This window comes from Erpetoichthys calabaricus, chromosome 5, assembly GCF_900747795.2.
Source record: "Erpetoichthys calabaricus chromosome 5, fErpCal1.3, whole genome shotgun sequence".
NCBI classification, from domain to species: Eukaryota; Metazoa; Chordata; class Cladistia; order Polypteriformes; family Polypteridae; genus Erpetoichthys; species Erpetoichthys calabaricus.
In genome coordinates this window covers 196,860,286-196,887,149 of record NC_041398.2, presented here as the reverse complement: position 1 = coordinate 196,887,149, position 26,864 = coordinate 196,860,286, and the positions used below count along the sequence as shown (strand labels likewise).

At 38.4% G+C, this 26,864-nt stretch overlaps 1 protein-coding gene across 3 annotated transcripts in view; it reads right to left on the bottom strand.

The window, feature by feature from the left end:
• LOC114652857 (WD repeat-containing protein 70) overlaps window positions 1-26,864 on the bottom strand; it is a 444,610-nt gene that overhangs the window by 397,141 nt on the left and 20,605 nt on the right. For all 3 annotated transcript variants that reach the window (XM_051928488.1, XM_051928489.1, XM_051928490.1), the window contains one exon: window positions 16,666-16,831. In XM_051928488.1, coding sequence (XP_051784448.1) covers window positions 16,666-16,831 — 166 coding nt within the window. The remainder of the gene's footprint in view (window positions 1-16,665; window positions 16,832-26,864) is intronic.

Sequence of the window (26,864 nt, the reverse complement as noted above, 5' to 3'; positions counted from 1 at the left end):
ATCATTTGCGGCGATCAGCTATCAAACGAGGCAATGGCACCCAGTAAACTAAATCGCCATTTAAATTCAAACCATCCCAGTTACGCCAAAAAAGACAAACAATATTTTCAGAGGCGCTTAGAACAAAATCAAAAACAGAAGCAATTTATGAAATCGGCCGTTACGGTTTCTGAAAAGGCCTTAGAAGCTAGCTACCACGTTGCAAAATTAATTGCACGTCAGAAAAGACCACATACTATCGGCGAAACACTTATTAAACCAGCATGCATGGAAATTGTTCGACTTATGCTTGGGCCCAATGAAGTTAACCCTTTAACCGCCAACTCCCTAAATATTCCCCACGCCAGGCGAAATCTGAACAATTTTCGTTTTTTTACTTTTTACATTTTTTTTACATTTTTTACATTTATTCAAGCAGTATTGACCATTAAATGTTGTGCAAGTTGCCAGTGTATACACGAAATCTATAAATGTAACCTGAATTCTCAGCTAAGCAAAACATCTTGATACCAAACCGTGCCCTTTTCAATGGTAGATACTGTCGAAACTGTAAGCGGCCCTTCCACGACAATAAACTTTCATCAACTGCAACTGACGGTCCTGGCATGTAGGGCAACTGAAATGCTTCAAATAAATGATCAATCAAAGGACGTAGCTTGAACAAGTGGTCGCGGTTTGGATCTTTCTTATCTGGCTCGTTTCTGTTGTCATTCAAATGAAAGAATTTCAGCAGCAAAGAGAATCGGTTACGTGTCATGACAGCTGCAAAAATAGGTGTTGCATACATAGGATCTGTAGACCAGTACATCTCAATATCTGGTTTTCTGATTATTCCCATCAACATCAAAATCCCAATGAATTTTTTCATTTCGTTTTCATCAGTGTCAAACCAAGCACGAACACGGGAATGTGGAGGTAAATTGGGATTTTTCTCAATAAACTGTGCTGCATACAGATTTGTCTGATGAACAAAATGTCTGATCAAATCAGGTGACACAAACAGCTCATAAAACTGCTCAGCAGTGTAATTGTTTACATCAACAATAAAGCCACACGTTCCCTCAAACGAATGCAGAAAAGGTAGTTCACCACGGGCAGCAGCCCAGCTGAGATGCTGGGGATACACCCACTCAGCGCCGTCATCCGATGCGTCTTCATTCACAGTATCATGCAGCGCACGTTGCTGCTCATCACTGTCGCTAAAATCTTCTTCAGAACTGCTACAATCATGATCAGAACTGTCCAAAATCGCCTGCAAAGCCTCACTTGAAGTCAGTTTACGTTTCGCCATATTCACAGCTGTTACATGCGAATCACGTCACATGACCGGCCAAAACAACCACAGACTTGTCGAAATACAACGTAGTAATAATACCCACACCAAACCGTCAGTTATACTACTTGCCAGGCATTCATATAACCACAGGCAAATGTGCCGGATAATTCCGGCAGTATGGCGTTAGCAATAAAACAACGGTGCCGGATATATCCGGCAGAGGGCGGTTAAGGGGTTAAGGAAGTGAATAAAGTTTCGTTGTCTGCCGATACTGTTAAAAGACGTATTCACGACATGTCAAGCGATATTTTAGGAACACTGATTAGAAAACTGATATTGGCTGAAAAATTTGACGAATCAACCGATATTAAAAATAAAGCACAACTGATAGCTATTGTACGTTTCGTTGACAAGGACTTTATTAAAGAACATTATTTATTTTGTAAGGAGGTTCCAGAGCGAACTACCGGTGAAGAAATTTTCCGAGTAACCGATGATTTCTTCAAAATATATAATATTCAATGGAGCAATTGCATTGCTATTTGCACGGATGGCGCTGCGGCAATGACGGGTAGTAAAAAAGGTTTTGTCTCTTGTGTAAAACAAAAAAATCCGATAATACAAATTACACACTGCTGCATACATCGAGAAGCATTGATGGTCAAGAATTTGCCAGAGGAACTTTTGAACTCGATGAATGAATGCATTAAAATCATAAACATAATTAAATCGAGAGTCCTAAATTCGCGAATCTTTGGAATACTCTGTGCAGAAATGGGAGCCGAATATGAATCCTTATTGTTTTATACTGAAGTTCGTTGGCTATCCTGAGGCAAAGTTTTGGCTAGATTGTTTGAGCTTCGCTACGAGATGCGTGAGTTTCTTTTAGATCAAAATATGCCCGAACTATACCAGTGCCTCGATGATGATTACTGGATAGCCAAACTTGCATACATGGCTGATATATTCGAGCATCTGAATGAACTTAATAAAAAAAAATGCAAGGACGGAATGAGAATATATTGACGTGCTCTGATAAATTACAGGGGTTCAAAAAAAAACTCGAACTCTGGCAGGAAGAGTTGCAAAAAGGATGTTTAGAAATGTACCAAAGGACCAACCATAGTACGATTGAAAACAAGCAATTAATTGTGGATTTGGCCCAACAACATTTAAGCATGCTTCAGCAGAAATTTGATCACTATTTTTATTCTATTAATGCGGAACAATACGATTGGATTCGAAATCCTTTTGCAGCCAATGCAATAAATTCTACGGAAGCACTGTCACTGCAAATTCGAGAGGAATTTATAGAATTAAGTAATGACGGGACATTAAAACTTCATTTCGCCGAAGTTCCATTAGATGTTTTCTGGATTCCCGTTAAGAAAGAATATCCTCGCATTTCCGACAAGGCCATCCTAACACTACTTCCATTTTCAACGACATATTCATGTGAGCAAAGTTTAATTAAAAATGATAAGCGGTCATGCTTAAAAGATCTTGACCAAGAGCTTCGGGTTGCGCTGTCAAATATTGAGCCGAATATAAAACTTTTGTGTTCATTGAAACAAGCGCAGGTATCACATTAATCAGTCATTATGTTATAATAATTATTAAGATTGCATAAAAGTAAATACAGTATAGTTTTTATGTATGTATACTTATAATAAATGTATACTTATAATAAAAAATGAAAAATTATTGTAAAATTTGTGTATTAAATTAATATCTATATATCAGTGGCGTAGCTGGAGATCATGTTGCCCGGGGCGGTGAAAAATTTGACACCCTAAAGCTGAAAAATAAATTGGAGTTCATGTTGTCCGGGGCGGTGAAAAATTTGACGCCCCAAAGCTGAAAGAAATTTTTTTTTGCACCTCCTCAAGGAACAGAAATAAAAGGAAACTACCGTAGTTTGGACGCCCCTAAATAGCTGGCGTTCGGAGCGGATCGCCCCCCCCACCCCCGCCCTAGCTACGCCACTGCTATATATTTTGGCTTTTGATGTGCCGCAGAATTCTAGGAAGAACTTTGGTGTGTCGTAGGTGAGAAAAGGTTGTGGAGCACAGCTATAAACCCATCCCAGTTACACCAGTTCTGTCTAGAGGAATGGGCCAAAATTCCAGCAACTTATTGTAAGAAGCTTGTGAAAGGCTACATATAAATCATTTGGCTCAAGTTAAACAATTTAAAGGAATTGCTACCAAATATTAACAAAGTGTATGTAAACAACGCCTCTATTTTCTCAGGAAGGTAAGGAGAGCTGACCTCCCCCCAGAAGCTGCTGGTTAATTTCTACAGAAGCACTATAGAGAACATCTTAACTAACTGCATGATGGCCTGGTACAACAGCTGCACCAAGGCTGCTAAAGAATCACTGCAGCGGGTCGTAAAAACAGCAGAGGCCATTATTGGGACTGAACTGCCATCACTCGAACTCTTGTATAAGACTCGCTGTGTGAGAAGGGCCAAAAACATTCTCAAGGACAAAACTCATCCTGGAAATTCTTTGTTTGAGCTCCTCCCGTCAGGCAGACGCTTTAGGTCAATCCGTGTATGCACAAACAAACTAAAAAATAGCTTTTTCCCATCTGCCATAAACTTTCTGGACTCTGAATCTCCTCAGTCTGAGATCATTTTTAATTGAACATGTGCAATAAGCTATATTGGTAATGTGCAATATACAGTACTAATGTAATACAATATATAATATGTAATCTACTATTCATTAACAGGTGCAATAACAATTTATGCTGCTGTACTTTGAGCAATAATAATTTGCTCTGGTTACTTGATCACTTAACACTGTACACGACATATTTGGAATTATTTGACTTTTCTTTAAATGCACCTTAGGGCTGTCACAAAAAGTAAATAATACAATCATTAAAAAGTGAAATACTCCGTGAACATTGTTGGAAAACATTACCTTTGCCCTGCACAAAACAAATGTCTTAAACGATATTCCAGATTTATAGTTTGTTAGTATAAAAATCTGTGGAGGGGTTATAAAGTGAGTTTTAAAGAATTCACCCTAAATGCATGTAAACTTCTGATGTCAACTGTATATACTGTATATATCACACAGAAAACACCAATCCTGCCGGTGCAGTACAGAGCACTGCCAAAGATCCATGAGCAAAAATGAGAGGCAATACCGTTTTGACTTTGGAGATTGCAAGATCCAACTTAAACAGAAATTCACCATAAATGCTAATAATATAATATACTGAAAAATTGGACAGAAACATACTGACAAATTCTGAATATAAAAAACACATATAAGTGAGGTGCCTCAGTAAAGGAAAATCATTTTACAAACTTCTGTCCAGCGAGGGCCCCACTTCCCAAACCCAAATATGCAAAACGGAAAGAGCCGATTACAAAAACATGATGTACAGTACTTTTCACCTAGTGGGGTACCAGTTTTATACTCCTGTTACTGTGCACGCTTACTTGCTTTAGCTTCTGGAGTGTAGAGAACAAAGCAGTAAATTCTTTTTTTTTTTTTTTTTGTTAAAACAGCAAACAAATTTTATTTTGATGACGAACAAAGCAGTAAATCCTTTTTTTTGTTAAAACAGTAAACAAATTTTATTTTGAAGAGCAACTTAAAATTAAAACAAACAGAAATGACGCAAATAACAATGCACAACTGTTTTAAAAAAAGAGTGTTATATCTTCATAACATGGGTCCTCAGTTATCTGGACTTGGCTTGATTTCAGAGTTTCTGATTTTATCCAAGAAATACAAATTTGAAAATTATGTTGTCCTGCAGTGGTGGCTAAAGGTGGAACCACCACTACCTATTAAAACATCCAAAAACTACTCATGTGCATGAATATGACAAAGCTAGTAAGTACATGAAAGCCACCACAGCTGCAATGCTCAGATTAAAACAAATGCAACCTTCAAACTTTTGTTTAATTTCCAGATGACGAACTGCATGACAAAAAGAGTGAACACTGGAAGGAAATAATGTGAATGTGAAAATCATAGAACAATTAAAAACATACATAAAGGAGGCTTCATAAACTTGATTCAAACCTTAGACCCAAGATATGTGATAGTGAGCTGTAAATGTGAACATCAGAACGTCATACAGAATGTTGAGACAGGTTTACGAAAGAATTAAGTTAACTGTGCATTATTTTCTCCAACGACCAACTTAATCGTCAAGCCTAACCACTTAGCCATACTGTACATACAGTTAGTCTCATTATTCATTATATTGACCACAACTGAAAGTGAAAAATTCAGAATTCTTACTTCATAGATAATCACAGTGGGGAAATAATTGCTGGAGAGCTAAGGGAGGTTTTTGTCATCTTTGGGCTAGATAAAATTGTGTCATTTTTATATGAATACTGACAGTAGAAGAAATGTTACCTGAGCGATGTAGCTAAACAACTGGAAAAGACCGGGCTGTCTCAGATGCAGACTATACATTGCTATTTGTAAATTTAAATTGCCTACGCACAATGTTGGTTAGAAACAAAAAACAATATGATTCACATCAGATATTTGAATAAATGTATACAAAATTTGTGTGCCAGCCTAACATCCACATTGGGCATAATTTGAATTGCTTTATTTATTATTATTAAATTAGATTGTGGTTTCTGCTTATGTTCCACATTTAGCTTTTAAAAATAAATGAGTTATATGGTAAGCAATCCAGCCTTAAAAAGAAATTTATTTTCATAAACTAATAGTTGTATTTAAAATATATGAATAGCATGTCAATGCCAGACAGACAGACAGACAGACAGACAGACAGACAGACAGACAGACAGACAGACAGACAGATAGACAGATAGATAGATAGATAGATAGATAGATAGATAGATAGATAGATAGATAGATAGATTTATTAATCCCAAGGGGAAATTCACATACTCCAGCAGCAGCATACTGATAAAAAACAATATTAAATTAAACAATGGTAACAATGCAGGTATACAGATGGACAATATCTTTGTATAATGTTAACGTTTACCCCCCCGGATGGAATTGAAGAGTCGCATAGTGTGGGGGAGGAACGATCTCCTCAGTCTGTCAGTGGAGCAGGACATTGACAGCAGTCTGTCGCTGAAGCTGCTCCTCTGTCTGGAGATGATTCTGTTTAGTGGATGCAGTGGATTCTCCATGATCGACAGCAGCCTGCTCAGTACCCATCGCTCTGCCACAGATGTTAAACTGTCCAGCTCCATGCCTACAATAGAGCCTGCCTTCCTCACCAGTTTGTCCAGGCGTGAGGCGTCCTTCTTCTTTATGCTGCCTGTTGTAGTAAATTAATTATTTAAAACAAAGTTTTAATTTATTTAACACAAAGAAATAATTAAGAAGTGTTGTGATGTGAGATTTTGCATTTAAGTTGATAAATATTTTGTATGTCTTTATTTGTAACTTAGGCAAAGCAATGAAATATTAGTGTTACATTATGTGAGTAGCATTCATGTTTACAAGCCCTCCCCCCACCAGGAATGGGTCTCTTTGAATTTTATGACAGAGTGGGGGGTGGGGGGGGTGGGGGTCGAGTGTGTGTGCGGGGTGAGTCTGAGTGCCTTAAACCAATTTAGGAAGTGTTTCTCTGCTAAAGTCTTTCAACACCAAAAAGAAAGCCAGGCTGCATAACTGCCAAGCTTTACCTTAACATATGGTCTTGGGGGGTGGCAGGTTTTAAGATGTTCTATTCCCCCATTGGTCTGAAGTATGACTGTTTGGAATTGGCTTGTATCAGAAGCCTTTAAGTACCATGATGTCCTATTGGCTCTAGGGGTTGGACAGAGAATCTATAAATCTGCTTGCTCAACCTCACTCTCTCTCTCTTACTAACCTCTGACGAAGAAACATCTCACACCATGAACTGACAAGAACACACAATGAAGAGCACAGCTCGGCAGCCATATTGAAAAGGCATGCGGCCTGTTTTGAACAAAGCTGAGCACCAATGATGCCTTAACTAGAGACATTTTAAATAACTACAAGTCTATGTGCCACCTGAAACTACACATCACCATTTAATCAGGTTGTATGGTTCCCAATATTCAAATGTACTTTCCATATTGTTATTATTTATGAATATTACCAATAATACATTGTTTAAATTGTAACTTAACTCCTGCTTGTCTTTTACTATACCTAATTGCCTGAGGTTTTAGATATAGATGGGAAGGTGGGGAGAAGTTATCCATATTACTAACCGAGAATGCTAAACCGGATGGACGCAGGGACATCCGGCCTTGGGCCGTAGCCGCAAAAAGACGTACTGCGCAGGCGCCCCAAGAAATGAGGCGTCGCGAGAGGCAGCCGCGACCACAGAAAAGCCGCGACCACAGAAAAAAGGAGTGAGCACAGAAAAAAGGAGTCAAAGAAATGAGGCGCCGCGACCACAGAAAAAAGGAGTCGGCACACAAAAAAGGAGTCAAACGCAGGCGACGCACACAGCGCCGCACGAAAGCCATTGCACACAAAACTAGCACACAAAAAAAAAGAAGCCGCTCGCGCCCCATGAATCCCACACCCACCTCCAAGCACCCCCCCCCCCCCCCACAAGCAACGGACGGGACACACACAAAGAGGACGATTCAACAAGCCCCTGGCACACAAAAAAAAGAACCCGCAAGCCCCCCCCACAAGCAACGGACGAGACACACACAAAGACACCCCCTCCAAGCAACATGCCCCCCCCCCCAGACGCCGGCAAAGCACACAGCGCCTCACGAATCCCATTGCACACGAAACGGGATGCACACAAAGAGTAGGATTCAACAAGCTCCTACCACACCAAAAAAAAGAAGCCGTGACCGCCACACCAAGCCCATTAGAGACGAAACGGGACAGACTACGGACATGGCACACGAAACGTTCACAACAACGACGATTCAGACCCACAAACACACTAACATCGATAAGAAGTGACACCCAAAGCCCCATTTCTAAAGGAACCGTCCGCAGACACCTGCTAAACGATTGCGCCACTTAGCTGACAACGCGTTCGATAATGAGTCCACTATTGAGGAAAATTCATTGAGATTAATGAATGTCATTTGCAATCATTGTCATTCACTTAACTTCCCTGAAGAAACAACTGGCAATACAAGTAATGAATTTACACGTTGTTGTCAAAAGGGTCAGATTAGACTGCCTCCTTTACATTCATATCCTGAATATCTACAGAAGCTTCTAACTAACGATGTACCTGAAAGTAAAAACTTTATGAACTGCATTAGATCCTACAATAGTTCATTTGCTTTTGCATCTACCGGAGTAAATATCAGGCCACCAAAAGGCAATGGGCCATACTGCTTTCGCATATGTGGACAAATATTGCATCGCACTGGAACAGTACACCCTGAAACAAATCAACAACGCAAACATGCACAAATCTACACACAAAGCCCCATTTCTAAATGAACCGTCCGTATTAAACATACGTCATCTCAACACGTTCACACTATGCAGCATAGGTGGATCTCATTACAATAAGGCACTATTAACCGTTCAACCGCAGAAAAGGCTCCATATTAACAGTGAGTGCGATCCTCCTTATTACTTATCCATATTTATCACGCTCAAGAACAAACAAGTCATAAATTCACGATCACGGGTACAAATCGATACGGCTCGGATAACGGGACCAAACACAATTCACACTATGCAGCATAGGTGGATCTCATTACAATGAGGCACTATTAACCGTTCAACCGCAGAAAAGGCTCCATATTAACAGTGAGTGCGATCCTCCTTATTACTTATCCATATTTCTAACGCTGAAGAACAAACAATTCATGAATTCACGATCACGGGTACAAACCGATACGGCTCGAGTAACGGGACCAAACACACGAACCCGCATGAAAAAAAACAATACACGTCGGCTCCAACGCGCTTCTGAAACTCTGGAAGAAAAAATGTCTCGGCTCCAAAAACGCAAAGCTCAACTAACACAGTTACAGAAATGAACCCAAATGAACAGACACACTAAACACCTCCCATCTCTGACATACAGAAACGGCAGCGAGGAAAGATCAACGACAGACACCTGCTAAACAATTGTGCCAGTTAGCTGACAACGCGTTCAATAATGAGTCCACTATTCAGGAAAATTCATTGAGATTAATGAATGTCATTTGCAATCATTGTCATTCACTTAACTTCCCTGAAGAAACAACTGGCAATACAAGTAATGAATTTACACGTTGTTATCAAAACGGTCAAATTAGACTGCCTCCTTTACATTCATATCCTGAATATCTACAGAAGCTTCTAACCAACGATGTACCTGAAAGTGAAATCTTTATGAACTGCATTAGATCCTACAAATCGATATCCACTATGAACATTAACAGTGGCAATGCACATGACATCCGTCTTGCAAAACTGTTAATTATTGATGAATGTACAATGGCATCCACTCACTTACTCCACACCATTCACAAACTTCTACAAACGTTTATGAATAATGATCTTCCCTTTGGAGGAGATTTTAGACAGTGCGTAGCTATTGTTCCACATTCCATAAGCTCAGCTATTGTTCAGTGCACCTTACAATACGCAGACAATTGGCATTGCTTTCAAAAGATACAGTTAGTACATAACATGCGATGTCCACATCCAGATCATAACAATTGGTTATTACAACTGGGAGATGGTACACTCACCAATACAGATAGACTTCACCCAGATATTATTACAATTCCTCAAGCCTTTATCTGCGCCGACTTAGTTACAGACAGATTTGGAACAGCAATCTCATTTGACCAAATGCCCCTTTTAACACAACGCACTATATTATGTCCAAAAAATATTAATGTGGAAAACATAACTACCCAAGTCATTACATTACTGCATCATCTACACCTTCACACTATTCTATATCTCATTCATACATCACGCTCTTTCTCATTCCCAACACCAGGGGTTGGCGAGCGAAGCGAGCAGGGGGCGGAGCCCCCTAGTATACTATAATACCTTATAAACAGTGGTAAGTCTGTGGGATTTGAGGCATTCTGACAGAGGCTACATCTTAATAATACAAAGGGGAAAGTAGAGCAATATATTACTCTACCAAGGCAAAACAAGAAGCTTCACTTTTCAGTAGCAATTTAGAATGAACAGTTCTGCATTCATTATAATAAGCAACACTATTTTTAAAAAAGTGATCTTTTGTACGTTTTATAATTAAAAATGTGTAGTTGAAATTATTTAGAATATTATAACATCTGAAGGACTTATATTTTAATTTTTTAATTTATGATTCATGTTTATACTGTTACATATCAGGTTTATTACAATAACATGTATACAATAAATAAAATATTTCAGCTGCAAACAATGTCTCACAAAGCTTATACTGTTATTAACTTTAAAGGGCTTATTTATTTACTTTTTTTGGATATCGTAATACAATATCAACAGGAATATGGAAAATATTATGATCTCAGTTTGAGGTAGTATCTCTCACCCCTAGATTTTGTACATGCCTGAAAATAATACCAGGAATGAAATCTAACAAGCCTGCTGAAGGAAAAGAACACTTTCCAGAGTAGGAAAATTTGCATAAGGTTTTTTTTTTTTTTTTGTATCATGTTTGTACCAAAGATAAATTTTTGCTGACAGGTAGTAATCCTATGATTTACATGTACAGCAGTCAATTCTAGCCCATCAACTAAATGTTAAGGTCATTCAAATACTAGAATATATCTAAACAGATATACTGTATCAAGATAGATGAATAACAAAACATAACCTTTGGTTTCACTTTTTCACCAACATAACCTTGGGTTTATGGGATAAATCATTATTTCAAGAACAGCTCCACCTTCTCCACAGATCTGTGATTAAAACCTTCAAGATAAGCTTTTTTCCCCCATTGTTTGAACAGCAGTATCTACAAGTGTGTTTACATGCACACACATAACCAGATTAAGGTGTATAAATCAGTTACGACAGAAACCTGGTTCGTAAACATCCACCTTTACAACTCTGTACAAGGGTGAGTAGTCATTCTGGCCAGTCCAGCCTTTGCCCAAATATGACTGAGATGGAGATCACATCAACATAATTGGAAAAATAACAGGATCTCAAAGAGTAATGTTGAAATCTATTTTGCTCTGTAAGTGTAAGACATAATGGACAAAATCATCTTCAAACCACACATCTTTGGTTGACCTTTACTGTGAGACTGCCAAACATGATTTCCAATGCTGAGTTATGGGTATTGATCAATCAGTCAATAGGCAGAAAAATGATTGAAGAATGAAAGTGGCATTGGATAGGACATGCCGGAACAACAAGTAAAATCCCTACAAGAAAAGGACTTCACAGAAACCACAAAGGTAAACTGCTAAGAATGAGGCAGACAGAGACCTGTTGAAGAAACACAGAGAGAGGCACGAAAAAAAGGGAAGACCTGAAAGGAAGTTAAGGCATTCACAAATAACAGAGTAAGGTGCAGAGGCTTTGTAGCTGGCTTCTGTTGCACAATGGAGTTAAACTAAATAAATAAATAATAAGTCATGATATTATTATCCTGGGATGCACTTGGTTACTCTCCTCCTACATAGCTTCAAGTGCTACTATGTCTTTCACACAGCATGCTGACCAGAACTGTACATGATACTCCAGGTCGGGTCTCACTAGTGCATTATAGTCAGAGAATAATGTCCCTTGATTTTCAGTATATTCAACAGTTCTTACAATATATGCCTCAATAGCTTCAGCATATTACTTAGATCAGTGCTCCGCAACCTTTTCTCATCTACGACACACCAAAGTTCTTCCTAGAATTCCGCGGCACGTCAAAAGCTAAAATATATAGCAGTGGCGTAGCTAGGCGTGGGGGGTGGTATGGGTCCGCTCCGAGCGCCAGCTATTTAGGGGCGTCCAAACTACGGTACTTTCTTTTTTTTTTTGTTCCTTGAGGAGGCACAAAAAAAAAATTTCTTTCAGCTTTGGGGCGTCAAATTTTTCACCGCCCCGGGCAACATGATCTCCAGCTACGCCACTGATATATAGATATTAATTTAATACACAAACTTTACAATAATTTTTCATTTTTTATTATAAGTATTCATTTATTATAAGTATACATACATAAAAACTATACTATATTAACTTTTATGCAATCTTAATAATTATTATAACATAATGACTGATTAATGTGATACCTGCGCTTGTTTCAATGAACACAAAAGTTTTATATTCGGCTCAATATTTGACAGCGCAACCCGAAGTTCTTGCTCAAGATCTTTTAAGCATGACCGCTTATCATTTTTAATTAACACAAGAGTTGTTTGTCTTTTTTGGCGTAACTGGGATGGTTTGAATTTAGATGGCGATTTAGTTTACTGGGTGCCATTGCCTCGTTTGATAGCTGATCGCCGCAAATGATGCATTGTGGCTTTGGAGCCGTTTCGTCACCACACCACGAGAATCCATATCGAATGTAGTCTTCGTTGTACTTCCTTTTCACAATCTTCTGTTTTTTTTTTTTGCAACACTTGTGCTGGGTTCTTCATCATCTGTACGTGAAGACGAATCTTTTCCACGTAAAAATTTATCCATATTTAAAGGGGTATAAAACTAAATATGAATCACACGAAGAACGTTAACCATACACAATTCAGCAACACAACTAATAGTAATGAATGATAACCACTGTCGCAAGACGAGTGAATGCGACGTAGCACGACTAATACGTCGGCTTGAATTGAATCTAGGTGAGGGCACGGAGCGATCTGCCTATCAAAGCATACTACGGAGTTGTCTGGCGACTACGTAGGGCCTACATCGTAGGCGCCAGGCGATGGGATTTATTATTTCAGAGAAATGACACATAAAATTATGAAACCTTTAAAAGGCTATTTACGCGAATATTTCATTGCACGTATTCTCGTTATTGTGTTTCTAAGGAGGACCGTTGAAATATTATTTAGTTAGAAAATTATCTTATTTGACCGCGTCACACCTGTATCGGCTCAAGGCACACCAGTGTGCCGTGGCACACCGGTTGCGGAGCACTGACTTAGATGACGAAAATGTTGTGTCAATATAAACTGCTAAATGATTTTCAAAGGTGCCTTCCTTTGGAACAGTCTTCAGGTTCTTCTCCTTTTTCAAATGACTGCTCAAATATGCCTCATAGGTTTTAGAGATGACATCTTTCATTTCTTTCAGTACAGATTGTAAAATCTCACCAGGTCCAGAGGTCTCATGTGTAAATGGCAAAAACGGTGTACATACACTCATACAAAAAAAAAAAAAATATATATATATATTATATATATATATAAAAATAACCATATGTGTGTCAGGTCCCACATGAAGTTTCTTTGTAAATTTCAAATCAACTTAGAACTATGCACACATGCACATGCTTTTAGCCACTCCCTGTCACCTCCTGCATACATTAATTATGAATAGCCTTAAAAATTTATTTTTCAATATTCACAACCTCATCACTCTATTAATTTGGCTATGTTCCTGAGTGAACTCTTCACTTTCAAACCATGGCAGAAAGAAGGAAATGAAATTCAGTGAATGTGAATTTGAGGTATTATTGATATTTAGAGTTTAAGGAGTAGCAAAAGGGGCCTGCACCCCAATGCAGATGGACTATGTTACTAAAATAAGTGTCAAATAAAAGGTATTTTTTCCTCAGTTTGTAAGGTCACAGTTGATGTAAAAATGTTAATAATAAATAAATAAGGTGCATGGTGATATAGCAGTAGCCACTGTAACCTCATAGTAAGGACACTGGAGGTCACATCCTGGGTGTTTCCAGCATGGAGTTTGTTACAGTTTCCTCTAATGTGTTTGTGTGTGACACCCTACTTTGGGCTGGTGCTCTGTCCAGGAGTTTTTCTTGCCTGCACCCAATGCTTTACTTGCTAGGACAGGCCCCAGCTGTCCCTAGCCCTGAATAAGCGGGTGTAGAGGATGGATGGATGGATCAAAAAAATGCTATAATCAATCCTATTCAGGGCGACTCCATTCCACATCGTCAGTCCCTAAAACACAGAAATATATTCCCTACAGTTTCAATCACAGATTGGTTCACTGTTTTAGATTTGGCTTGAGAAAGATTATTTCATCTTGTATATTTTGCATTCAGTATTTTCCTCTTTAACACTCCCGTTAGAAACTCATGTCGGCAAATAGATCATTAGTACTGAGCAATGAGCAATTAAACAGTAGTGTGTGTGTGGCAGTCTAAATAAATCTCCATCACATGCCCAACATATCCCTGTAACAAAATATTTTTAAAAAAAAATGTGATGTCTTTTTGATGAAGCAAACAAATTACAGAAAACACTCAGTTAACTAAGTTGCATTTGAATGTTACATTATGTGTACATTTTCTAACTTCTTAAACAAGAAAGTATTTATTTTGCCATGATTAGAATATGAAGAAAAAAGAACTTAAAACACAATGTTTTCTGTCATTCAAATATTGCTAATGGTATTTGTGCTGTTTTTCGCGAGGATGGCTGATTTTATAAGACAATTTAGGCGTCCTACAGCCATCCTCTTGGAGTTTGTGCTCTAAACTGCAGCCTACGTTACAGAGGCCATTACACAGGAATTATGCAATCCCTAGTCCATTACAGTTTGAGAACAATTGTGTTTAGAAAAAATGAATGGATGGATAGAAGGACAGACAGACATCAGAATCTGACTGAATTGCATTGAAATGCGAAAGGAAACATGATTTTCTGTTTACTTCATTATCCTGCTGTCCCTAAAATGTCCGCCAAAAAAGACTGCGTAGGACGGATGACTGAAACTTTCAATAACTTTAAGGCAGCCCATCTCTTACGTAATAAATGACTTATGCATGTTTCCAATCATAAGCAAAATTTATTCGAGATCCCAGGGGTTTTACTAGTCTTCAATGTATTAAAGGGCTGAAGCACATTTGACTGTTCTAGTTTAATATTTATGAACTCAGAGCTTTATTTACTTTTGTATGGGACATTTCATTTGTTTCTTCCTTTACAAATCCTTGGGAGAAATATTTGTTCAGTTTATTTGCTATTTCCTTCTCATTTTTAGTGATTTCTGCCTTTGTTCCTGAGGTTTCTTAATTTTTTTTTTAATCACCCTTTTACTGGAGAACCTACTCAAACAACTGCTTTCTGTTTGTTTTGGCTTCACTAGCAATTTGTTTTTTCCAGTTTTTTTTTTTTTTTGTTCTTTATTTCACCTTATACAATTTCTTGTATTAGGAATTTGTTAATTTTCACATATACCTTGGGGTCAGAGCACAGGGTTAGCCATTGTACAGCGCCCCTGGAGCAATTACAGGTTAAGGGTCTTGCTCAAGGGCCCAGCAGAGTAGGATCTCTTTTGGCAGTGACGGGGATTCGAACCAGCAACCTTCTGGATACCAGCACAGATCCTTAGCCTCAGAGCCACCACTGCACCCCACTGTCTGGTATTCCTCTTAGTATTATTTGGCTGTTTTTTAATGATCTAGTACAGTTATTTTTCAGTTTTACCTTTTTAATAATGCCCTTATTTATCTACTTCAGACATTTTTTTGTCTTTTTTGTTTTATTGGTTTTAGGAATATAATTGTTTTGAGCCTGGATCACCAGCCATTATGTATAATTGTATAATAAACCACTCTGTGGTTTCCAGATACTTTCTAATCCCCTCAAAGTCTGCTTTCCACAAATTGTTAAGTGCTTATTTTGGCATACAACTGTGTATTTTCAAAGGCAATCTCAAATTTTACCATTTACTGTGATTTATTATTGTTAGTAGTATACTTATTAAAATGACTGTTAATAGTTTGTTCATAATGAGTACCTAAACTAAACTGTGACCTGTTTTTTAGGGTAAATTGCCATAAATAAATAAATGATATGTAATATCTTGAGATATAATCTATGTTATAGAAACTAATTGCAAGCATAATTAATAAGATATAAAGCAATGTAAATTTAAAACATATAAAAGTCATACTTTTTTTATAATAAAGTGACAAAAATGTATAGACCGTTAACAGCTGCTTATAATAAATACTTAATCTAAAGTTATACTAAAATATGCTTTTATACAGGCATAATGAAAACTGACAGCAGTTAAACATTCTCATTATAATATTTTTGCAGTGTAAATTTAGGAACCTTTGAAGTGTTTGCCTCAGTACAATATAAACTCTATTGCAAACCTAATTTATGACACCTCATAGGTACTCTACAGAAGTCATTTTAGACATTAGTTTTAACATTTCTTGAACTTTAAGAAGACATACCCAACTCTTTTCCCATCATGGTGTTGAATATTCTCCAAATAAAACAAAACATCTTTGTTCTGCTCCATATTAAAAAGTAAAATGCTTATTTAGACTACTAATAAAATATCCACTTACATCATCATCTTCATTGTTGCTTTCATCATCATCATCATCTTCACTGTCCTTAAAGCGAGGAATTGGTGGTCCAATAAACTCATCTTCCTCAGAAGCTGAGTTTTGCATAAATGTTTTACTCGGAAGTGGTGGTCCAATGAGTTCATCATCAGAACTACTACTTTCACTGCAAAATTTGAAAAATTGAGAGTATATTACAAAATTTTAAACATTCAGAAGCAAAAACATAATTAAATTGAAAGGGCAACAAGTGACTAAACATATTCAGTATACTGAATGTTGCAACAAAATTAGCTGACAAGAAAATATTTGATGAGTATGTATCTATTTCTTCCTTAACAACGTTTATGTTCACATTCAAACCATTTTAACAGTGGAAATGATGCTTTTCTAGGAATTGTTACCTCAAATAATTATTGATTTCTATAATTTTATTTTCAGATTTGTAACTACTCTCTCCATTGTGAGGAATATTACTATGATTTTGCTTAGTGTTACTCAAAGAAGCAATTATTTTTGAAGATAACAACAAACATTTCTGACTTGAAAGGCCATTTGGTCTTATATTGTCTGTGTTATGATTTGTATAAATTATTGTACCTTTTATGATTACATTATTAACTATATCAAAATAAAACTGGACGCATTACAAAAGTCTGAAAGGTTTTGTTTCATGTTTGGATTACTACTCCACTGTCACATCATTCCAAGTATCTCAGGAAAAGGGTAATAAAAATTCTAAATAGAGGTTCAATTGTCAAAGCAAGTACTGTATGTGGAATAGACAATAAAATATTTAGTGGATTTTGCTTGCTTACACTTACAAAAAAGATCCAATTCTAAGATCAGGTCATTAGTATTCAGAAGACATCATTAACAGATATGGACAGTGTCAAGTGGGGGATACTGAATGCTGCTAACAAGATATTTTAACATCTTCTTTGAAATAGTTATTATGTAGTCAGTGCCTTTAAAAACTATTCATCTTGTTGGAAGTTTTCACTTTTTATTATTATACAATGTTGAAACACAGTGGATTTAATTTGGCTTTCTTGACATTGACATTGATCAAAAGGAAAAAAAAGACTCTTTAATGTCAAAGTGAACACGGATGGATATACAGGAGTTCCATCTTTTCTTATCTGTTCAATTGCCAGTGATTATTCAAATAAATAACAAAAAATAGCAAGAAATAAAAATAAAACAAAAACATTAAGCTCTACCTGGTCACAGACTTGTGAAAGTCATTGTATGAATTTGTTTCAATAACATCACTTGCATGAATAACCACACAAATGATGTGACTGACCCAGCAGTTTTAAAACATTTTCACATATAAGCTGAAGTAATACATTTCTGTGAATCACACAAGGCCTTGAAAAGGGAAATCGTTAGGCCATATTTTTTCACATGACCTCCTAATTTACCAGTAAATACTGAGAAGAACCAGCATGTGTGAAAAGGATAAATGTCTTCTCCAATTTTCCATTTGTTTACACTAAAAAGAATAATCTTATTCAGCCACTCTATCCTTCATTCCTAGGAAACATCAGGATTTTTTCCTATAGATTTATTTTTTATGTAGTTGTAGTTTTCTTGTAACAAGGGGATAAAGCACAATATTAGATTATATAAACATAGTTACAGTATGAAATGCTCTGCCTGCTCTGCTTTATTCAATCACTTGTATACAATATTTAGTTTTTTGTACCTGCTAGATCTTTTTTTAAAACCAGCAGCAACTGACAAGGCAGCTTAGCAAAAAGCAGACATAGGTCTAAATGACTGCCAAAAAGGAGGAGTGGCTACTTCAGTGACATTTCCACTTCAGATATTAATATGAAGCAAACTCTTAAAAAACCAACACACAATAAATGAAAGAGTGAAATCTTAACAAGTATAATAAGGAAAATATATTACATGTCAAAACTTGAACAAACCTAAAGCCATTAAAATTTACCAAGACCACAACCCGAGGTCATACCGAATTGAAAATATAAACACACAGGATCCAAATCAAATTTTCCCAAATATTAAAAAATGATACCGCCAGAGCTGCTTAAAATGCTCTCTTATGATCTGTCCTACTTAGTAGTATAAACGGTAAATGACAGTATAAACAATCATGCTACAATGGATATTGCAAAGCTAGCAGCCAGCGCTTCTTTTGATATTGCAAACTATCATTAACTCTGTTGAGTTGCATGTAATAATCATGCATACGCTCAGATTCACTCTTTAATTTAAAGTCACACACTGACCTAATATGTACATTTTGGGATTTCCAGGGGGGTGGAACTGAAGTACCCTACAAAAATCCATGTAAGCACAATGAAAATGGATGGACTCCTCACGATATACAGCATAACACAGTGAAAAAACAGTGAAGGAACTATGCTAATAATAAGGCATTTTTCCTCTTTAGTAACAAGCCTATGTGTTAAGTCTGACCCCAATCTTACTTTCCACAGTTATACTACCTTTGTGTCTAAGACATCTTTCTGTCACCTCAGGAATATAATCAAACTCAAATAACTTCTGTCAATGCAAGATGGAGAGAGGAAGGTCAATGTTTTTATATACTCCTGTCTGGATTATGGCAACTCTCTGTTTGTTGGTCTCTCCCAAAAGACCATTCAGAAGTCACAATACTGTACATCCTAAATAGAACTGCACATGTACTTACTATAAACTAAAGTATTCCTAAATACGTAACTGCTGGTGTTTTTTTTTTTTTTTTTAAATCAGTATATTGGTGGCCCGTTAAGGACTGGATCCAATATAAAATCTTGCACCTCATATACAACTGCCTTACGGTTACTGCAGCCATGTCTTTGGAACCTATGTACTCCATCCACTACTACTGTTTCTTTCCGGTCTGCATCCTGTCTTTCTAGTTATCCTGCAGGGAAACCTTTGGCTCCATTGATCTGCACCTATCACTGTCTTTACAAACACTGCAATCCTTGGCTGTTTTTATGCTTTTATTGATTTATAATGGTTACATATTTATTCATTCTTTTAAAAATTTTAATGTACAGTAATTCTTTAAGTGTTATTTTTTTCATTTTTTACATTATTATTACCACCACCAGTATCTGGTAATTGTTTTAGCTAGACAAACACACAGCACTTGGACAGTATTTCATGAAGATTCTCAGAATTACACATACAGTGGAACCTCGGTTCACGAACGTCTCTGAACACATACAAATCGGGTTACGACCAAAAAGTTCGCCAAACTTTTGTATCTGTTCACGACCACACACTCGGTATACGAACAAGCCAGTTTCCCTTTCGGTTTGTGCGCGCCGATGATATCCACACATGTTCAGTCTCTTCCTTTGCATTCCCTGTGCAGTGAACGAGTGAGCGAGCATGCGAGAGAGAGAAAGAGAGAGAGAGAGACGCGTGCGAAGAGAAAGAGAGAGAAGGCAGTTAAAGAATGCACTGGGCTTGTTTTTAAAGAGACTGATTCGAGCATTGTTTTAACCTCATTGTATTTAATGAAGACTTTTTTCTATTGGATTTTAACCTCCACTTCACTTCTGTTTACAGCGATCGGATCATAGCATGCATTGTTGCAATGTTACTTTTCTTGGTTAGTTATTAAATTACGGATTTTTCAAACGTTAATTTTTTTCCCTGTGCTTAAAACTTATTAAAAAAAAGTGTTTCAGCGAGCGGTTCGTAGCGCTATAGCACGAACTCTTGCAATGTTAGTTTTCTCTGTTGTTCAAGGTTTTCTCAGTGTTATTCAATGTTTTTACATTTAGTTTACTATTGCGCTGTGCATTCTATGGTATAATTAACTATATTTGTGCTTAAAAATCTTTAAAAAAATATATTTACATACAGTTCGTATGGTCTGGAACAGATTAATTGTATTTACATACAATCCTACGGGGGAAATTACTTCAGGTCACGACCAAATCGGGTTACGACCAGAGTTTTGGAACGAATTACGGTCGTGATCCGAGGTTCCACTGTATATGCAGCACAGCAGACCAGTGTTTTAGCCATACAAGTTGCCTCAGGCTTTTATGCATTTTTGTGGAAATTTGCTGTTTGTGTAGGTCTCCTTAAACAGTAGTCCAATGATATGCAGATCACAGGTGGGCAATATGGACAAAATAATAGGCATTATGATATAATGGTATAAAGTTTAATTAGTGAAATATATTTGTAATACATAATTTTCTGCATCTTGTATCACTTTTTAAGCACTCCCATTGCAAGCTGGCTTATTAAGCCAGAATGTTAACTAGACTGCCTGATAAATAGCATGGGAAATGGGGAGCTATATAAATAAAATGTATCATTACTATTATTGATTTAATGTAGCAAATATGATACAGCATTTAACCTTCAGTTGTACTTTGTTGCTAGCTAGTTACTGTAGCGTCCAAAGCACATTGGCCATTCACTTATTTCAGTATGAGATGGATATGACAAGGTTTGTACACTGAACTGACTGCTAAATTAATCATCTGTGGACTGCAACAGAAACATGCATTCTCAAAGATATTAGCTTTATACTTCATAGCACAGACTGAAACGTCAGTGCTGCAGACTGGAGCAAGTGGCTGAGGAATAATATATGCAACTATAATAATTTGAGGCTTTAAATACGTTTTGGTTTTGTCTTTAGTTGCCACCTACAGTGCAAAAAGTATTCATCCCCTGTGGTGATTGTTGCTGTCACAATACAAATTGGAATTAAAATTGATTTTCATTCAGAGTTTATGTAATGGACTTAACAATATTGTCCAAATTGTTTGAATGGAATGAAAATAAAACACCTTCTGTGTGTGTGTGTGTATATTATATATACAGTATGTATATACTAGCCAACCCGCGGCGTATGCCGCATAATTATTTATTGATGGGTGAACACTTCCTGAAAGACACAGTTGTCCAAATGGGGTGGGTTTGAGGATACGACTGTGAGTGAATGAAAAGATGGAACTCTGGAGAGAGCAACGTATAATTGTCTATGAATGAAAACTGGTTTTGGCAGATACAGGCATATCTTTTTGAAAGTTTGGCCCTGTCCCTTATTAAATGTCATTGTAAAGGCCAATCTAACAAGAAATTGTCTGCGTGTAAAAGTAAAAGGCAAATTTGAATCTGATGGGGTCAGGGATATCCGGGGAATAAGGACAGTTTGTGAGGTTGGGGTTGCGATAGTTTTACACTCCAGTACATTGCGGTGAATGCTGGTAACAGTCAGTCTAGTGCCATCACTGAGACTTCTTGCTGCCATGAGGTTTCTGAGAAGCATGATGACTGAACCTATTTTAATTTTGAGTTTATGCAGAGGCATGCCAGTGGGAGTAAGACTGTGAAGAAATTCTTCAGGGAATGAAACTTGATCTGCAGGATCATCTGTGACGATGGAGTCAATGCTGGTGAAAGTTACTTCGTCGGTAGGGATAAGTTTCAGTACTTGTTCATTAAAGTGTAGAGAGTCTTCATTGGTGACACTTAATATAGCTCGTGGACTGAGTTGTTCCGGAGTCACAGTTGAGAAGTCGATGTCACCATATAGTTGTTGAACGGGATCAGAAATAAAAGGAAAACAATGTGACGGTAATGGACGTGGGAGGAGGGTTAAAAGTCAAGCAGAGACAAAAGCAACTGAGGCGGTGTTTGGTGAGATGTTGCGTGCTGGCACATAAGTAGGTAGTGTGCATGCCTCGAGAGCGAGGGTGGACTCGGGAGGAGGGGTAGAGTTGGTGGGCGGGGCTCTGTCATGCATATCCCATGACCCGGGAGGAGTGTTAGAGTTTGTGGGCGTGGCTCTGTCGTGCATATCCCATGGTCTCTGTCTTGCGTGCCATGGTCGGTTGCTTAGTGAATTGTTGGTGGGCGGGGCTGTGAGTTGGCGGGCGGGGCTGCGTCTTGCTTGCCATGGTCTTAGTGAATTATATATATATATATATATATATATATATATATATATATATATAGATATATATATAGATAGATATATATATCCATATTACTAACCGAGAATGCTAAACCGGATGATGGACGCAGGCACATCCGGCCATGGGCCGTAGCTGCAAAAAGACGTACTGCGCAGGCGCAAAAAGAGTCCGCGAGAGGCGGATGAGGAGCCGCGAGAGACGGACAAGACCACAGAAAAAAGGAGTGAGCACAGAAAAAAGACAAAAAAGGAGAAATGACGAGCAAGGAGCACCAAAAAAAGGAAAAGGCACATAAAAAAGTAGTCAAATGCAGGCAAAGCACGAAACACATTGCACACGAAACTAGACCCAAAAAAAAAAAAAAGAGGCTCGCGCACAACAGCAAGGCAACCCCCCCCCCCCCCCCCCCCCCAACCCCACAGGCACCGGACAGGACACACACCAAGAGGGGGATTCAACAAGCCCATGGAACACAAAAAAAAGAACACAAAACCACCCCACAGACCCTACAAGCAACGGACGGGACACACACAAAGAGGGGGATTCAACAAGACACAGGAACACAAAAAGAAAGAAGACGCTCGCGCAACAACAATCCTCACCCCCCCCCCCCCACCCCCACACACACACATCCATAAGAAGTGACACCCAAAGCCACATATTCTAAAGTGAACGTCAACACCTTCACACTAGACAGCATAGGTGTCAGCATAGGTGGATCTCCTTACAAGAGGAAAGAAACAAGTCTTGAATACACGGTCACGGGTACAAAACGAAAAGGAAAGGATAACAGGAACAAACACACGAACACGAAAGAAACAACAAAATAGACGGCTATGCAGCATAGGTGGATCTCATTACAATAAGGCACTATTAACCGTTCAACCGCAGAAAAGGCTCCATATTAACAGTGAGTGCAATACTCCTTATTACTTATCCATATTTCTAAAAGAAAAAATGTCTCGACTCCAAAAACGCAAAGCTCAACTAAAGCTTCTAACTAACGATGTACCTAAAAGTAAAAACTTTATGAACTGCATTAGATCCTACAATAGTTCATTTGCTTTTGCATCTAACGGAGTAAATATCAGGCCACCAAAAGGCAATGGCCCATACTGCTTTCCCATATGTGCACAAATACTGCATCGCATTGGAACAGTGCACCCTGAAACAAATCAACAACGCAAATATGCACAAATCTACATCCTAGATCCACATGACGCAATCTATCAATCAAAGTGCTGCATCGCAACAGGCACGGATTCAAAACGAAACACCTCCCATCTCAGACATACGTTAACGGCAAGGAAGGCTACAACAGGCTTCTCACACAGCACAGGCAAATCGATTACAGCTCCAAAACAACACGTCCCAAATACTACACATGCAACAACGCGCCTCTCAAACGGCACAAGCAAAATATACACCAGGAAAATTCATTCGGATTAATGAATGTCATTTGCAATCATGGTCATTCAGTTCACTTCCCTGAAGAAACAACTAGCAATACAAGTAATACATTTACACGTTGTTGTCAAAAGGGTCAAATTAGACTGCCTTCTTTACATTCATATACTGAATATCTACAAAAGCTTCTAACTAACGATGTACCTGAAAGTGAAATCTTTATCAACTGCATTAGATCCGGTATCCACTATGAACATTAACGGTGGCACTGCACGTGACATCCGTCTTGAAAAAATGTTAATTATTGATGAATGTACAATGGCATGAAGTCACTTACTCAACACCATTCATAAACTTCTACAAACGTTTATGAATAATAATATTCGATTTGGATGAAAGGTACTTTTATGAGGAGGAGATTTTAGACAGTGCTTAGCTATTCTTCCAGATGCCATGCACTCAGCTATTGTTCAGTGCACCTTAAAATACGCAGACAATTGGCATTGCTTTCAAAAGATACAGTTAGTAAAAAAGATACGATGTCCAGAACCAAATCATAACAATTGCTTATTACAACTGAGAGATGGTACACTCACCAATACAGATGGACTTCAGCCACATATTATTACAATTCCTCAAGCCTTTATCTGCGACAACTTAGTTACAGAGAGATTTGGAACAGCAATCTCATTAGACCAAATGCCCATTTTAACACAACGCACTATATTAGGTCCAAAAAATATTAATGTGCAAAACATAAATACCCAAGTCTTTCCATTACTTCCTGGAGAGACACAACTCTTTCTAAGCTCTGACAAACTTGACTCTGATCACAACAATAACCATCTTCATTGACCTTACAAGTTCTGAGCTGGAATTACCTTTTACACTTAAACGGCGTGTACAAAGAAATTTTCAAATAAACCTTTACACTGTGCCACACACTTTATTGTTTGCTTTCTATTTGCATCATCTACACCGTCACACTATTCTATATCTCATTCATACATCGCGCTCTTTGTCATTCCCAACACCAGGGGTTGGCGAGCGAAGCGAGCAGGGGGCGGAGCCCTCTAGTATAGATATATATACAGTATATAGATATAGATATATATATATATATATATTGAGATATATGGCAGGCTGTTCATCCCTGCCAATACCCCCAGGCCACCAGGTGGAGCCCTCCCTGCAGCATGGAGGTGCCCCGAATGCTAGCAGGGAATTATGGACATTGGAGTTTTCCTTTACAGCTCTGCTGGATACCACGGGGGCCGCTAGAAGGCGCTGCAGGGAGGAGCAGCGACTATGTGCCCTACGCCCCGGAAGTACGTCAGAGTCACATGGACAAGAGGAATGACGTGCTTCCGGGATGAAGAAGAATTTTTATCTGACCCGGAAGTGTTGAGCTGAGCTGGGTGGAAGGGTGGCAACACGTTTGGGAGAGTGGAGGATTGTTTATTGATTGGATTATTGTGATTTATATGAGTATTGTGGAGAGGAGGGTGCTTTGTGTACTGTGTAGTTCAAATAAAAATTATATTTGGACTTTTACCTGGTGTCTGTTGTCTGATCAGAGGGTTCAAGGGAGCGATAGCACCCTACACACACATATATATATACAGTAATCCCTCACCTATCACGGGGGTTACGTTCCAGAGCCCCCCGCGATAGGTGAAAATCCGCGAAGTAGCGACCTATATTTATTTTATTATTTATACATATTTTAAGGCTTTATAAACCCTTCCCACACTCTTATAAACCTTTCTCACTCTCTTGTTAACCTTTCCCACGCTCTTATAAACACTTCCTATGCTCTTAAACACTTTCTACATTCTTAAACACCTCAGACCAACACTGCACACTGCCTGCACGCAGCGATCAGACGTCAATGTGTCTGCACTCGCTTTGTGAAGGGGGGCAGCTGAACTCATGCTGAGCAGAAATGGACTTTGTGCTGCTTCTGCCAAAATGCCTGCTTGTTGCTCTGCGCGAGGAGTGTGTGTGTGTGTGTGTGTGGGTGTGTGAGAGCTGAACGCACCTTCGCTCAAACCCCCCCTCCCCGGAAGCGCAGTACACTCCTGCCACTTCGCATTGTCAAGGGGGTGGGGAGCTGAATGAACGCTAAGGAGAAGTGGACTTTGTGCTGGCTTTGTGCTGCTTGTCGCTCTGCGTGTCAATAATTTAAAAGCCTGTACATCACCAATTTTCCTGTCTCACTGTCTTGTCTTGCGTGAAGTTAAAATGTTTTATAATAGTGAGATGTTACTTATATCCTTAGCCCGACATCCACATATCATATGTGTTAACAAAGTGTGTTTTATAAGTCTACATGTGTTTAAAGCATGTGGGATGGGAATTTTAAGGCTTAAACTATAAAAATGTTTATTTATATGGTCTTTCTATATCGCGGATTTTCTCCTGTTGCTGATGGGTCTGGAACATAACTTCCGCGATAGGTGGGCAATCACTTGTATTTAAAAACCCGCGAAGTAGCGAGGGATTACTGTATATATATATATATATATATATATATATATATATATATAGTGGCAAGCGGCTGGGGGTGGTACCCAGTTGGGACGCCCAGGAGGAGGACTTACGCCTCCTCCAGACCATGAGGGGGCGATCGCCCTGGTGGCTTTGGGGACCACGGGAACAGAGCTTAGAAGCTCAACCCTATAGGGGCCCGTGGTTACCACCAGGGGGTGCTCCAATGCCTGTGGCAGAAGTACCGGCTGTGCACCCAGAAGCACTCCGAGTGTCCCTGGTCTTCTTCCACAGCCGGTACTTCCGCCACACCAGGAAGGGCCGGCAAAAAACTAATAGGTAGGCACCTGAAGCACGTCTGGGTGAGCT